The sequence below is a fragment of the Microcaecilia unicolor genome, chromosome 5 (genome assembly GCF_901765095.1).
Source record: "Microcaecilia unicolor chromosome 5, aMicUni1.1, whole genome shotgun sequence".
In the NCBI taxonomy this organism is placed as follows: domain Eukaryota; kingdom Metazoa; phylum Chordata; class Amphibia; order Gymnophiona; family Siphonopidae; genus Microcaecilia; species Microcaecilia unicolor.
The window spans coordinates 256316931-256333655 of record NC_044035.1 but is presented as its reverse complement, the minus strand read 5'-3'; the positions used below and the strand labels follow the sequence as shown (position 1 = coordinate 256333655).

Below are 16725 nucleotides of genomic sequence, written 5' to 3'. Positions count from 1 at the left end.
TACTGGTCCCTTGCATAGCACTGTCCTTTGAGGGGGGGGGGGTGGTTATACTGTAAAACAATATGGGGAAATTGGGGTGAGTGGAGGGTAGAAAAAGGAGAGGGGTTAAATGTTGCATAAGATGCTATAAAAATCAGAATGAATACTGTCAGTACCAATGGAATACTGGCTGGTTTGCTTATCTTTTGTAAAGTCGTTTATTCATTCAATAAAGAGAATTTAAATAAATTACGAGTCCTCAAACAGAAAATTACCTTCTGTACCTGCAAGCCTGAAGGCTACTGAAGTGGTGTACATTCAGGTACAGTAGGGTATTTTTCTGCTCCTGGAGGGCTCACAATTTAGGGAAAAAAAAAAAAGTTAAATTGAGATTTGAACTTGGGTCCCTTGGTTTACAGTCCACTGCAATACCACTAGGCTGCCCCTCTGCTCTACATAGATGTCTGTGTGGCCATTTTCTAAGAATGCTGTTATACAGACATTCATGTCCACTGTTTTTGCCCATTCAAAATTTGAATGTTTTACTTTGTAAAATGGACATTCATGCTGGACGTTTCCAGCGCATGGACATCCATCTCACGTATTTTCTAACGGGCTGTATCCTGTTCGAAAATACATGCAAGATGGATGTTCATTTGGGACATTCTGACTTTGATGTCCTTTTCAAAATGTCTCTCTATACTTTATAAACCCTCACTCCTAAAGTTTTAGGTTATGAAAATAGATCCCAGCTTTGTCTTTTCATACTCATGCTAATTTGTTAAGAAAAAGTATTTTGGAAACTTCAACAATTATGTCAAACAGGAAAACATTTTGTGTTTGATCATTTCAAAGTCATTACTCAAGCTTTCATGGTCTCTCAACTTATTGCAACATTCTATTTGCTGGTAGCTCTGAAAAACTGAAAAAGGGCTTATAAACATTACAAACTATAACAGTGAGATTATGTGTGCTTGGAGGCTTGATCCAACTTCTTTTGAAAAGGTTGCACTGACTACCATTAGAAGTTGATGTGACCTTCAAAATATATGATGACATTCAAAATTCATAGCTTAGGTTTTATGTAAAAGGAAATCATGGATCCAACTTCTCCTTCTTAGGTAGCCAACTCTGGAATGCCCTCCCCAGACCTATCCGATCAATCAGTGACTATCTACCCTTCCGGAAATCACTAAAAACCCATTTGTTCAAGCAAGCCTACCCAAATGACTAAGACTAATCCTATGAACCCATCTACCATCACATATCCAGGAGACAATGACAAAGACTGAGACCACTTCTCCTACCTAATTTCCCTATGTTTATCCCTTGTCCCATCCCCATTCTGCCTCCTCTACCCCTCCTCCAATTGCTCACCTAACCTTGCTCATACCTCTTCTACTCCCTTCATTCTTGTCCATCTCTACCTACTTATTTCTTTTATTATTCTGATATACTTAACTTATTTTTTCTTCATCAATACTCTGTAATCCCTGTTACTATGTAAGCCACATAGAACCTGCTCTGAGTGGGAAAGCGCGGAGTACAAATGTAATAATAAATAAATAAATTATAAACTAATCTTTTCTTCATCATTTTCTTACCAAGCAGCAAAAATTTGGAATATTTCACCAAAAAATAATCTGACTCAGATCTAATATATGGGCTTTCACAGGAAGCTGAAAACTATTTTCTAAATTGTGGAATGCCTAACTCTATTGTACTGTAACGTGACACCTCAGTGACTGACTGATCTCTTGAGTGCAATCTGCAATGAACCAGTGATCTGGTATGCAAAATATAAGCAATGTATTGTATAATAGCTATAGTTTAGACCATAATGCACAAAAATCATTTTTATTTCACCATTTGCAAATGGACAAAAACAAATACTAGTGCATAGTCATCCATTGTTCCTTTTGAAGCTCTAAGAAGGCAGGCAGGCAAAACTAGGAGTTACTGCCCCTGCTAAAAGCTACAGAGCTATTAAATTTGCTATAACCCCAGTGCCAAGAGTAAGGTTGACCTTCCATGTCCTTAATATCACACTGTAAACATCTACTGAACAGAAAAACTGGTAAGAAATTTAGAAAAGTACATGGATTTTTAATAGCATGGCAAAATTTACTAATCATATTGCCTTGAAAAAAGGCAATACATTAGCAAGTGATCTATGATGCGCATTTATGAATATTTCATAGATGCGTCATGAATATGTGATGCCCATGTGATCCATGAATATGTGATCCATGAAATTATTTTTGTGAGTCTGTATAACGGTAGGATGCTATATAAATGCCAAAATTAAGTTTTAAAAGTGTTGCTCCATACTGCAATTATTTAAAATTGCTAATCAGTTTACATTTGTACTGTATGTACTCTTTTATATTACTGTTTATTGTTAGCCAAATCAATGAAACTCACCTGTCTGGTACAAAGCTCTTAGGGCTGCAATATCAGAAAGGTCTTCAGTTCTAGCTCGAGATAACCAGCGATTATAACTAGAACAAACAAACAAACAAAAAAAAAACTTAAGCCACGTCTTTCACAATTTTGAACTTTTTGTTGCAGAATGAAGTACAAAATCATTACCCTCCATAAGAATCACCTTCCTCTCATTAAGGCAAGTAACATGAAGAATGGCACAAAAGAACAGCAAGACAATGAGTTATATGAATTGCAGGTTTACAAATTCACACAGCAGCACTAAACAACCCCCATTTTCTCACCCCAAGTTCTACAGAAACCCTAGCATCAGACAGACTACTCACTAACTTATTCATTTTTTAAAGAAATTCAATTAAAATAGTAAACTAATCATATTGCTTGATATGAATCGCTCTTCTGTAGATAATCCCTTTAAGCTGCCCTATGCCTCTAAAATGCTAAACACATAAGGTAACTCAGCCAGGGCTTGACAGACAAATGAACTACGAAGTGCACAGTAAATGATTGGCAATTGAAAAAAAAATCCATCAAAGAAAAAATTAAGCCTACACAAGTTGTGAGGCGAGAACTCTATGAAACATGACCCTTAACACACATGGAGATGACTCACTTTCTCTGGTGTTGCTTCTGCAGAGCTACCTCTGACATCTGACCCTGAAGAATCAGACGCCTCCGTTTATCCACATCATCTTCCATGCGAGCAAAAGCATGAGAGCCAATAAAAGACAAATCCACTTCCAACTCATCATTTGAGTCATCTGAAACAGAAGGGTACAAAAATTAAATTATAAAATAAAAACAATTTTGGGGGTAGCAAGATTTTAGGATAAGGACTCAGTGCCCATCTGAATCATTTACTGTACCTCTTTAGTAACTGTCTCCATAATCAATGTTCCCTCTAAGGAATGAGCTGATGTGAGCAAAAATTTCTTTTGCAAGCAAAATTTTTCAGTTATACTACTCTGAGAGTGCTACTCTATTATGCGATACGAAGAAATTGTGTCTTACCTAATATTTTTTCTTTCCTTTAGTCCTACTACCCCAGTCCAAAATCTGAGGGTTATGACCATCAACCAGTAGATGGAAACAGAGAAACAAAGTAGTTTTGTGAGATTCACCCTTTAAGGGTGCCATGCAGCCTTAGAATATGTGGAAGGACATTTACGATATGACGTCTAAGTTGGACTTTGGATGTTTTGTGCTAAACATCCAAAATCCCATTTTTGAAACCACAAAATGTCTATCCCCTGAAAATACCATTTACAAGATAAGGGAGCAATGATGAGATGAATACTTAGAAGCATTTATATGAAGTCAACAGCAGTGCCACCCCCCCCCCCCCCCCCCCCTATGGTGCCCCATTGCTCTCCTGGGATGTCTGGGGGACTAGTCTGCTACAAATGCTGGCCCCCTTCTACATATCAATGGCTTGATTTTCTCTTTCACTTGTGTTCCCCCCCCCAAAAAAAAAAAATGGTCTGAAAAGATAAATGCACAGAGCACAAAACCTTGTTACAAATGGTAGTTAAAAAAAATAAATAAATAAACACTTTGCTTTTCAAAAATGGCCATATTTCCTATATGGATTTGGGACGTTTAGCGAAAAATGTCCGAAGTCCAACTTGAGACATCATATCAAAATGCCCCTGCAGATTACATAAACCACAAGTATGATTTTATAAGGTATCCTAGCTGATACTGGTAACCAATGTGGATTCTTTAGAAGACGCATAACATCATATCAATTGTATTCGCGATAACAGCTGTATTTTGAATTAATCGTTAATGTCTTTTGGTCTAAAATCGGTGAAGAGCGCATTACAACAATTTCCTAATGGCATTTTAAGAGCCTTTGAAAGAACAAATTTGTTTTAATTTGAAAAAGCATTTTTAAGTTAGTTTTGAGATACTACATTGAATTACGATCTGTTCTTGTATTCTGATTATACCCAGTGAGTTCAAAAGAGGATCACAAAGAAGAAAACTAGGTAAAACGTCTGCAAATAAAATCTAGATCACATCAGTTTAGAAGTGACATTCACAAAAAATTGTTTTTATCATTTTCCTAAATAGTATAAATTAAACTCTGTTCTCAAATTCTCTGATAGTACATTCCAAATTTTAGCTGCCTGATAAGAAAATAGGGAGTAAAAAAAAGTCTCTTTGATCTTATCCCTTTAGGATATGGAAAACACAGTTCAAAGATTGTAAAGAATGTTTGCAGAAGACACATGAAAAATCAAGTAAATGAATCATATACAGTGGGGGAAATAAGTATTTGATCCCTTGCTGATTTTGTAAGTTTGCCCACTGACAAAGACATGAGCAGCCCATAATTGAAGGGTAGGTTATTGGTAACAGTTAGAGATAGCACATCACAAATTAAATCCGGAAAATCACATTGTGGAAAGTATATGAATTTATTTGCATTCTGCAGAGGGAAATAAGTATTTGATCCCCCACCAACCAGTAAGAGATCTGGCCCCTACAGACCAGGTAGATGCTCCAAATCAACTCGTTACCTGCATGACAGACAGCTGTCGGCAATGGTCACCTGTATGAAAGACACCTGTCCACAGACTCAGTGAATCAGTCAGACTCTAACCTCTACAAAATGGCCAAGAGCAAGGAGCTGTCTAAGGATGTCAGGGACAAGATCATACACCTGCACAAGGCTGGAATGGGCTACAAAACCATCAGTAAGACGCTGGGCGAGAAGCAGACAACGGTTGGTGCCATAGTAAGAAAATGGAAGAAGTACAAAATGACTGTCAATCGACAAAGATCTGGGGCTCCACGCAAAATCTCACCTCGTGGGGTATCCTTGATCATGAGGAAGGTTAGAAATCAGCCTACAACTACAAGGGGGGAACTTGTCAATGATCTCAAGGCAGCTGGGACCACTGTCACCACGAAAACCATTGGTAACACATTACGACATAACGGATTGCAATCCTGCAGTGCCCGCAAGGTCCCCCTGCTCCGGAAGGCACATGTGACGGCCCGTCTGAAGTTTGCCAGTGAACACCTGGATGATGCCGAGAGTGATTGGGAGAAGGTGCTGTGGTCAGATGAGACAAAAATTGAGCTCTTTGGCATGAACTCAACTCGCCGTGTTTGGAGGAAGAGAAATGCTGCCTATGACCCAAAGAACACCGTCCCCACTGTCAAGCATGGAGGTGGAAATGTTATGTTTTGGGGGTGTTTCTCTGCTAAGGGCACAGGACTACTTCACCGCATCAATGGGAGAATGGATGGGGCCATGTACCGTACAATTCTGAGTGACAACCTCCTTCCCTCCGCCAGGGCCTTAAAAATGGGTCGTGGCTGGGTCTTCCAGCACGACAATGACCCAAAACATACAGCCAAGGCAACAAAGGAGTGGCTCAGGAAGAAGCACATTAGGGTCATGGAGTGGCCTAGCCAGTCACCAGACCTTAATCCCATTGAAAACTTATGGAGGGAGCTGAAGCTGCGAGTTGCCAAGCGACAGCCCAGAACTCTTAATGATTTAGAGATGATCTGCAAAGAGGAGTGGACCAAAATTCCTCCTGACATGTGTGCAAACCTCATCATCAACTACAGAAGACGTCTGACCGCTGTGCTTGCCAACAAGGGTTTTGCCACCAAGTATTAGGTCTTGTTTGCCAGAGGGATTAAATACTTATTTCCCTCTGCAGAATGCAAATAAATTCATATACTTTCCACAATGTGATTTTCCGGATTTAATTTGTGATGTGCTATCTCTCACTGTTACCAATAACCTACCCTTCAATTATGGGCTGCTCATGTCTTTGTCAGTGGGCAAACTTACAAAATCAGCAAGGGATCAAATACTTATTTCCCCCACTGTAGATAGGCTATTCCCTCATCAAATCTTGAAAATTATGCGGTATAATTTAAACAATATTCTGGTCTCTATAGGCAACCAATGAAGTTGAACATACAAAGGGGTCACTATCAGATTTCCTACCTGAATAAATCAGTCTTACTGCAACATTCTGCATTACCTGCAGTTTTTTTTTTAAACAGGGCCTTTGTATATCCCTTATACATAATGTTGCAGTAATCTAATGTAGATAAAAATCAAGGCCTAAGTTTTCTTACTGTCCAGAAACAATTTTCTTATTAGTTGATGCACATATGATTCTAATGTTTGATTGCATTGTTATTAAGAAGGCTAGTTATAAATTGGAATCCACCTTGAAAATACTAGGTGTTACTTTAGACTATCTTGTCTTTTGATCCTTTCAGAAGAAATTTAGTCTTGTCTTTATTTAGTTTTAGTAAACTGACATCCATTTTGCAATTAATGAAATACAGTGTTGAATCCTATGAACCACATTTGCTAAGCCTGAAGGGACTGGAATTATGACAATAATGTCACTGTCTTCAGCGCATATAACATTTTTAAAACCTTCAGATTCAAGTAGCTTCCCTAGACAGGTCAACAGAACTAAATAAAATAGGCGACAATGGAGAACCCTGAAGCAGAACACATCTTGCATGCCAACTACCAGAGAAGGAACCATCCATTTTAACTCTAAGATTGCATCATCAGAAAAAAACAGAAACCAGGGCAACGCTCTGTTGATCAGACCAATATCACTCAGATGCAGCAGTATTATCACTCAGATGTCTTTCTTCTATGTTTGTGCAGCGCTGCGTACGCCTTGTAGCGCTATAGAAATGCTAAATAGTAGTAGTAGTAGTAGTAAAGCCTGGTCCTTCAGGTCACAAGCACTTGATAAATCAAATTGTAAAACAAATGCCTGTTGACCTGTAGACGGCAAAAGTAATTTCAGATAACAGTGCTCCAATTACTGTCTCAGTGCTAAAATTACTTGAAAAACTATGTAGAATATCAAATTTGTCCAGCAAATCCCTTAACTGAGGAGCTACCTTCCATCAACTTTGCCAACAAGGAAATAGACGCAACTGGTCAGTAGCTGGACACCAGTGAAGAAGAAACATAAATATGACAATAGGGGTGATGATAATACCTCCTATAGGTCCAGGAAACCTGCCCAATTCAAACGAAGCTCTTAGCCATTCAATTAAACTTTGTTTAAAATTAAGAGGGTCAGTTTGCATAAAATATGTAGAACATAGGAGACACTGAGATCTCGCAAATCTATTAATTTGTATTTCCATGTCAGACCATTTAACCTCATGGAAATCTATCTGACCAGTAATTATTCACTATTATTCCAGAGTACTACAAATACTTCATATAAGTATCAGGTAATTAAGATACTCGTCAAGGAAGACAACTAAGATTTTTATTGTTGAGATCAACTCAATTTTTCATGAGACTATTAAAAGAGTTAAAGGAAGAGATGGTGTTCTGGAAAATAAAACAGCTTTCGATTTGTTAGCATTATGTTTATTTTTATGTCTTTACAACCAACTGGTGATAATGTTAAGCTTAAGAGAGGAGATAGTGGAAGAATCAGCACAAACTATGGTAGTTAAAAGTTGAATATCATCAGTAAGTATACATATAGTTATACCTAATGACTGCATCAGAGTGGCACGTGGAGAAAGAAACATATTAAATAGCATAGGAGCTAAGATGGCTCCTTGAAGAACATTACAAGCAAAAGGAGTACAAGTTAGTATAATTACTATGAAAGACGAAGTTCAAATGATTTGATAAGTAAAAAGAGAACCATAGCAAAGCTGTATCCTTTAAACTGATTTCTTGCAGCCTATTTAAACATGTAAATAGCCTACAACTATCAACCATAAAATAACTTTATTGTATATCGAACTTTCAAAAAACACTCAGGTTTCTATAGGTAAAACAGCTTAAACCCCTCACAATTCACCAAACATTTCAATATTTTTCATGACTAATACAATCAAGATATCTCCCTAACAGTAGAACACCATATCCTCATTCAATACCATACTTAATCACCCCCGTTCCCAGCATCAGTGTCCTTTTGTGAAACATAACCTTTACTCATTCCCAAAGGCTGTTTCACTACTTCCACCACAGATGGTATATGAGTGTCCTTTCGCTGAAACGTTATCAAGGTATACAGTCACTGATCAAGACTGAACAGCCGGGTAACAGTAGGTTTCTCCTGAAAAAGCAGGGAATATTGAAATGTCTGGAACCAAACATGCAAATCTTCATAAGATCAAAACCAAGAACATCCGTGTCCTGTTGTACTCCCGCACCCAACACAACCTGTGTTTCGCTTCCTCAGCGTTACCAGGGGTCAGACTCCTAAAACAAATTAACCATTACAATCCCCTTATAACCATTCTAGCCATCCCCACATATAAATTCCATAATATTACAAGTATAGCTATATTGTACCCAGTATTGTGATTTGTTTGATGCAACCTATTTAAAAGTAGATAGTGATCCATGGGATTGAAAGCACATGATGCTTCCTTAGAGTCTGGCGTGGTCTCGGAGGACTAGAGAAGGGTAGATGTAGTCCTTTTGAACAAGAGTGGAAGGAGGAGGTTGGGAATTACAGACCTGTCAATGTGACCTTGGTGGTGAGTAAACTAATAGAAACGCTTCTAAAGCGGAGAATTGTGAGGTTTCTCAAACTGAATGGAATGCAGGACCCGAGGCAGCATGGCTTCACTAGAGGCAGGTCATGTCAGACCAATCCGATTGATTTTTATCAACTGGGTGACCAACACATTGGATGTGGGAGGGGCTCTGGATGTGGCCTATTTGGATTTCAGCAAGGCCTTTGACAAGGTTCCTCACAGGCAACTCATACATAAACTGAGTTCCCTCGGTACGGGACCTAGAGTAACTAATTGGGTTAAAAATTGGTTGAACAGGAGACAGAGGTAGTGGTAAATGGAGCTTGCTCTGAAGATAAGGATGCTGATAAGGATGCTATCAGTGGAGTACTGCAGGGATCGGTCCTATGGCTGGTTCTTTTTAACATCTTTGTGAGTGATACTGCAGAAGGGCTGTCTGGTAAGGTTTGTCTCTTTGCGGATGATACCAAACTCTGCAATAGGGTGGACACCCCGGAGGGTGTGGATGACATAAGGAAGGACATAGCGAAGATTGAGAAATGGTCAGATATTTGGCAACTAAGATTTAATGCTAAAAAATGCAGGGTCATGCACCTGGATCACAAGAATCTGAGAGAACACTACAATATAGTGGGTGAAATGCTTCTGTGTACAAAAGAAGAGCGGGACTTGGGGGTGATTGTGTCCGATGACCTTAAAGTGGCCAAACAGATAGAAAAAGCGACGGTCAAAGCCAGAAGGATACTTGGGTGCATAAGGAGAGGGATGACCAGCAGCAAGAAAGAGGTGATGGTGCCCTTGTATAAATCTCTGGTGAAGCTCCTTTTAGAGTACTGTATGCAATTCTGGAGACCACACCTACAGAAAGATATAAACAGGATGGAGTCGGTCCAGAGGGCGGCTACAAAATTGGTAAGCGGTCTTGGACATAAAACACAGGCTTATGAACCTCAACATGTATATGCTGGAAGAGAGGAGGGGAAAGAGGAGATATGATAGAAACATTTACATATCTCAGGGGCATTAATGTACAGGAAGAGAGCCTTCTTCACATGAAGGAAAACTCTGGAATGAGGGGGCATACGATGAAGTTAAGAGGAAATAGGCTTAGGAGGAATCTAAGAATGTATTCATTTACAGAAAGAGCGGTGGAAGCGTGGAATGGCATCCCGGTGGAGGTTGTAGAGACAAGGACTGCCAGAGTTTAAGAAACCATGGGACAAGCATGTGGGATCCCTTAGGAAAAGGAGACGTTAAGGGTTATGGAGGATGGGCAGACTGGATGGGCCATTTGGCCTTTATCTGCTGTCATGTTTCTATGATAAATTTCATGAAATCAATACTACAGTTTTATCTTGATTGAGGTTGGTCAAAATATGAGTTGTGATGCTAACCAGAGCTATCTCTGAAAGTATCTTTCCAAAAGCCAGTTTGATTCAGATGTAAAAAATTTGTCTCTTCTAAATATTTGGTAAGCTGATCAGCAACAATTTTTTCTTTTAATTTATCTTAAAAAAAAAAAAAAGGGAGTTTAGAAATTGGCCGGTAGTTTGCAACATCTGAGAGATTTTTTAGCCTATGATTAATCCTTTAGTGTCCAATATTCCCGTAATAAGCCATATGGGAACAGATTGATGGGAACATTGGACACTATTAACATACATAATTTTCCAGGCTTCTGGGACTTCATCAGTGTCCAAAGGCGTAATGACCATATATTACATATAAATGGTAAGAAATATTTGTTGGAATTTCCTAAGTAACAAGGATGGCACTGGTCCTGAAGTGCTGTCATAATATTTTTGTTATCAAGTGCTTTTTGTAATTCATTTAAAGGTTGATAAATTAAAATTTGTGAGTGAACTAGAGAGGACTGTGTCAGATTCATCATTATAAGGGCTATGATTAAAAGATAAGGAATTAAGGGGCCCTCTTACAATGTTGTGGCATTGTTATGTGCCACTCAGGCACTACTGCAGGAGCCAGCGGTAATTCCACCCTCAGTGGGAAATACGTTTTGTTTTTTTAAAGCACCAGGGGCTTACCAGCTCTGCCCAATTACTGCCGGGTGAGCGTGGGAGCATTTACCACCTCCTAAGTAGGTGGCAGTAAGGGCTCCCAGGAAATGGCTGCGTGGCAAGTGTGAACTTATTGAACAGCTGTTTCCTTTTTTTCCCCCTTTTTACCCGCTGCAGTAAAAAGGGGGCTCGGAGCGCTGCAAATCCACACACTGATGCTACCGCAGGGCCCCTTTTACCGCAGCTTGGTAAAAGGGGCCCTAAGTTAGGCCTGAAAAGCTAGGACTTTTTTTTTCGAAGTGCTTTGCAAGCTCAGTTACCTTTGAAGGCTGTGAATCAGTACAAAGTTGTCTCAGAATTGTTAAAGATTTTACTATTTGAAAGAATCTGACAGTATTAGGGGCTGATAAATTTTATAAATTGTGGCCACTTGCTTATATGCTGTCAGTATTTCTCCACAACCTTTCCTTATAATGAAGTTGTTTATTTTTTTAAGGCATAATTCTGATGAGTACCATGGTTTCTTATTATTTTGTTTGGACTAAAGTAGTTTAATGGATGCAATTTTATCTATGGTTGATTTTGTAGCTGTATTCCAATGGACTGTATCTGCTAGAAGGTTTGGAAATGAATATTCTGAACCAGGACTGGACCAAAATTCCCACTTACAAGGAAGCTAAATGTTGCTTTTTTTCAGAATGCTTGTAATGACAGAAGCTTCATCGTTCCCCTAAATGGAAATGAAAAGGGAGGAGAAAAGTGGGACTTCAATTCTTTGCTAGGAAAGGCTTGTACCCGCGGAACAGGAACATAAAGCTTACAAAATGCTTGAAGAAACAGCTATGTGAGTGGCTCCAGGTAAACCAAGGTCCCTTGGCAGATCCTCAACACCAAGACTGGAAAAGTGGCTGAGAATTTGATGAAGAAACTATGATCTCATAATATATATTTGACCAACCTCATGTTCTTACTGTATTTTGTTTTAATTTTTAAATCTTAGCAGCATCAGAGAAGCCATGAACTGAAAAGTAACTCAGAAACCAATTGAGCTGTACAAGTTCTGATAGGTTTTCAAATCTATGCTGAAAACCCACCTTTTCACTGCTGCTTTTTAGCTCCTAGCCACTACTCAATTGCCCTCCCCTTGTCTATCTTCCTTCCTTCTCACCCATTACTTCCCTCACCCGTAACTGTTTTGTCTGTCTGTATTATTTAGATTGTAAGCTCTTTTGAGCAGGGACTGTCTCTTTGTATCAGATGTTCAGCGCTGCGTGCGTTTGGTAGCGCTATACAAATGCTAATAATAATAATAATAAAATTTTCAGTTTCCCAACATCCTCATCTCTCAAATCAGGGGTAAATAGGGATATAAAGGCTCAGTAAGCCTAATTATAATTTGACATGATGCACAAAATGGGGCTGAAGACCCCAATACAATAGGAATACTGAGGTGAATATAGTCAAAGACATTTGTTGGACCCCAGCCTAATAAAGGGACCCTCTGTATTATCTCCTTGGCTTGATGCTAAACCTTCACAGATCACAGGCCATCATTTCACACTGCTTGTCTGGCTGCATTCTAGCCTGAGGAAGATTCTGGCTGATACACTGAACTGTGGTGACTTATTTATTTTTATTTATTAGGATTTATTATGTGCAATGTCATTTCCTCTAACTTCCAGACATACTGGAGAGACAAAGAGGAAAGCAGACTATAATCACCCAGCTGAAGGCTGTTTGCTCACCTGCTCCCAGGCCAAGTTAAATGCCCCTGCTATGCTGAAATAAGAAGACCACTCTGCAGCATGCTACCTCTCTATTCCAGCTACACTGAAACAGGTGTAGAGAATGAGGATTGCCTGGTCTGGCTGGATACACCAGGAAAATACTACTTGCCTTCAATCCCAGGCAGAAGAAGTTCGATAAGGCCTCTAAGGGAAGAAAAACTCTGTGGCCCCGTTCCAGAATCTGAATTAACAAATTAGGTGACCCTGGTAAAATTGCCAAGCAAACCTAGAAGCCAAACAGTTTGAAGCCTTGTTCCAAAACTTAAGCCATGTTCCGGATGATGTAATCAGGTCCTGAATGTCTGGATGCATCAGGAAGGCCTTAGGACCTCTAAGCCCCCTCATGATTGATGAAGATGGAACTCCTGACACCGAAGCAGAAGGCTCCTTAATGTTAAGCACCGCCTAAGCACCGCCAATGCCTCACAAAGAAGAATGCTAAGCTCCTCTTTATGAAACAAACAACCTCAGTACTTTCGGGTCATCTCCCCTTCTCTAATGGCTCTTTCAACTTTGGCTCCTCTGAATAGATCGAGGCCACAAACAACAGAGAAGAAGAGCGCCTCAACTGCCCACGCCTGGAGGTCTAAATAAGATCTCTTAGGAGACGGATGGACAGTAGGGTGAAAAACTGAAGTACTTAGCAGCAACTCTTACTGTCCCTGCTTTAGTCAACAGGCCTGGTGTAAGCGCAATATAAACTCTGGAGAAAACAAAGATCCCGATGCAGCTGAATGCTCCATCAGGCCCTGAGGTTGTAAAATGGTGGCTGTGCTCCACGTGTGTTCAGACAGAGGCTGTTCCTCACTACCAGTCAGCCCCATCAAAATTACACCCATTCCCCTGTTCTCCTGAATCAAGCTGTGCAGCCATCCTGCCAGGGAGCCTGAAGTCCCCAGCATAGTCAGATGCTGCGCCAAATCCAGAGATCTGTTGCCACCAACCGTTTCCATCAAGTCCAGTGGAATTCCTAGCTTGCACACACTGCAACCCCCGGACGCCAGCCAGTGGGTCTCACTGCGGGAAAACTGCTTAACTGCTTCTGCAGGAATCACCATTCATCGTATCAAGTGCCACACCGTGCAGTAGATCTTGCAGTCCTCTAAGCGTTTTGAGTCAAACTTTAGTTTGAATTACCACTGCCAGCTGCTCCACCCCCTCAGTTTCCCAGTCTCTACAAATCTTACCTCAAATGAGACTGGCATGCTGTCCCATGCTCTCCAGTAAATCTTTTTTTTTTCCTTTAAGATTGTTGTGCTCAAAAGGAGAGCTCCACAGGAAACAAGGGAGAGGTGAAGGGAAAGAAGAAGTAAATTCACAGGACACCAGACGGGGATCTGAAGACCTCCAGATACGACTCTGTAGCCTAAAGCCACCCACAAAGCTCAACTAGGGACTAGATGACCAACTGGATCAGGAGCAAATCACTCAGAATCAGAGGCTGAAACTTATGTCCATCCACCTAGTGGAGACAGGGAACTGAAAACTGACCAGACATTTATTTATTTTATTTATTTATTGCATTTGTATCCCACATTTTCCCACCTATTTGCGGGCTCAGTGTGGCTTACAATACATTGTATTAATGGAAGTACAATTTGTTACAGCTCGATTGTGGTTACATTGTTATGCATTGAGTTTAAGACAGAGTCTACGTATCGTTAAGAGAATAGTACAATGGAACAGAACAATGGAACAAAGGAAGAACAACGGATACTGATAAGACTATAGAACAATAGCGCGAAAAACTTTCGGGTATAGCATTTTACCTGTAGATTAAGGTTTAAGTATGTTAAAATGAGAGTACAGATGAGAATGTGTTGATGTATTACTAACAGTGTGCGTAGAGTTCATGTGTTTTGATCCTTTCGATAGATATTTTCGAAGAGATGAGTCTTCAATAGTTTGCGGAAGTCGGTCAGCTCGTTGGTCGTCTTCAGGTTGCGTGGAAGATTGTTCCAAAATTGCGTGCTCATATAAGAAAAGGTTGATGCGTGCATCATTTTGTATTTTATGCCTTTGCAATTTGGGAAGTGGAGGTTCAGGAAAGTTCGGGATGATCTTTTAGCATTTCTAGGTGGTAGGTCTATTAAGTCAGACATGTAGGCTGGGGCTTCACCATGAATAATTTTGTGGACTAGTGTGCATACTTTAAAAGTGATGCGTTCCTTGAGTGGGAGCCAGTGTAGCTTCTCTCGTAAGGGTTTTGCGCTTTCGTATTTTGGTTTCCCGAAAATGAGTCTGGCAGCTGTGTTCTGGGCTGTTTGAAGTTTCTTCAGTATTTGCTCTTTACAACCTGCGTAGAATGAGTTGCAGTAATCCAAATGGCTGAGTACGAGTGATTGCACTAGGCTGCGGAAGACGGATCTTGGGAAGAATGGTCTTATTCTTTTCAGTCTCCACATGCTGTAAAACATCTTTTTGGTTGTGTTGTTTGCGTGATTTTTGAGTGTAAGTTGGCGGTCAATAGTGACTCCAAGGATTTTTAAAGTTTCAGAAATTGGAAGATTTAGTTTTGGTGTGTTTATAACGGTGAATTCATTCGTGTTGTATTGGGAGGTATCAGGCATTGAGTTTTTTCTGCATTCAGTTTCAAACGAAATGCATCTGCCCAGGTGTTCATGATGTGTAAGCTTTGGTTGATTTCATTGTGGATTTCTTTGATGTCTTGTTTGAAAGGGATATATATTGTTACATCGTCAGCGTATATATGTGGGTTGAGGTTATGGCTTGCTAGAAGTTTTGCCAGGGGTGTCATCATTAGGTTGAAGATAGTTGGTGAGAGGGGTGATCCTTGCGGTACTCCACATTCTGGTGTCCATGCTGCAGACGTAGTTGAATTTGATGTGACCTGGTATGAGCGTAAGGTTAGGAACCCCTTGAACCAGTTTAGGACATTGCCTCTGATGCCAAAGTATTCAAGTATATGTAGTAGGATTCCGTGGTCCACCATGTCAAAGGCACTTGACATGTCAAATTGTAGGAGGAGTATATTGTTACCGGTTTGCAATCATTTGTTTAAATTTAGTCATTAGTGTAATTAGTACTGTTTCGGTGCTGTGGTTCGATCGGAATCCTGATTGGGCATCATGCAGTATTGAGAATTTGTCTAGATAGTTTGTAAGTTGTTTTGTTACCATCCCTTCGGTTATTTTGGTTATTAGTGGTATGGATGCTACTGGTCGGTAATTGGTTATTTCATTTGCACTTTTCTTTGCGTCCTTGGGTATTGGGGTGAGTAGAATATTTCCTTTTTCTTTTGGGAAAAGCCTGCTTTGTAGCATGGAGTTTACATGGTTCGTTAGGTCTGTTATGAATTGTTGAGGGGCTGATTTCATGAGGTTGTTTGGGCATATGTCTAGTTTGCAGTTGGATTTGGCGAATCTTTTGAGTGTTTCAGAGATGAGGTCTTCTGATAGTATTTTGAATTCGGTCCAGGTTCTGTCTGCTGGGTATATTCCATCTTCTAGGTCTAGATAGTCTAGGAATGTGGCATATTCAGTAGGGCTGGTGGGTATTTTAAGTCGTAGTTGAATGATTTTCTCTCTGAAGTATTTCGCAAGGTTGTCAACACTTGGTATGTCTTTGTTGTTGTTTGTAACTGGTGTGGTGTCTAGCAGTTTGTTCACAAGGAAGAAGAGTTTGTGTGTGTCTTTGTAGTTTGATCCAATGATTGTCTTGTAATGTAGTCTTTTAGTCTGTTTTATGGTGTATTTGTATTTCCTCCGAAGTAGTTTCCAGGCATTTAGTGTTTGTTCATCCTTCTTTTTGTTCCATGCGCGTTCTAGTTTCCTAACTTGTGTTTTGAGTTTTTTCAGCTCTTCGGTGAACCATGGATTTGATTTTTTCCTATGTGATGTTCTGGTTTGGATAGGGGCGATTTTGTCTAATGTTATTTTACATATATCGTCCCATTCTTGGAGGAATTGGATGGTGTCTGGATTTGTTAACCATTCATTTTGGTAAATCTGTTG

General features: G+C 39.9%; 1 protein-coding gene across 2 annotated transcripts in view; it reads right to left on the bottom strand.

Moving 5' to 3' along the window:
- Positions 1 to 16725, bottom strand: part of GDAP2 (ganglioside induced differentiation associated protein 2) — a 130858-nt gene that overhangs the window by 56678 nt on the left and 57455 nt on the right. For both annotated transcript variants that reach the window (XM_030204018.1, XM_030204019.1), the window contains exons 8-9: positions 3038 to 3185; positions 2404 to 2480 (exon numbers count right to left, since the gene is read on the bottom strand). In XM_030204018.1, the coding sequence (XP_030059878.1) occupies positions 2404 to 2480; positions 3038 to 3185 (225 nt within the window). The remainder of the gene's footprint in view (positions 1 to 2403; positions 2481 to 3037; positions 3186 to 16725) is intronic.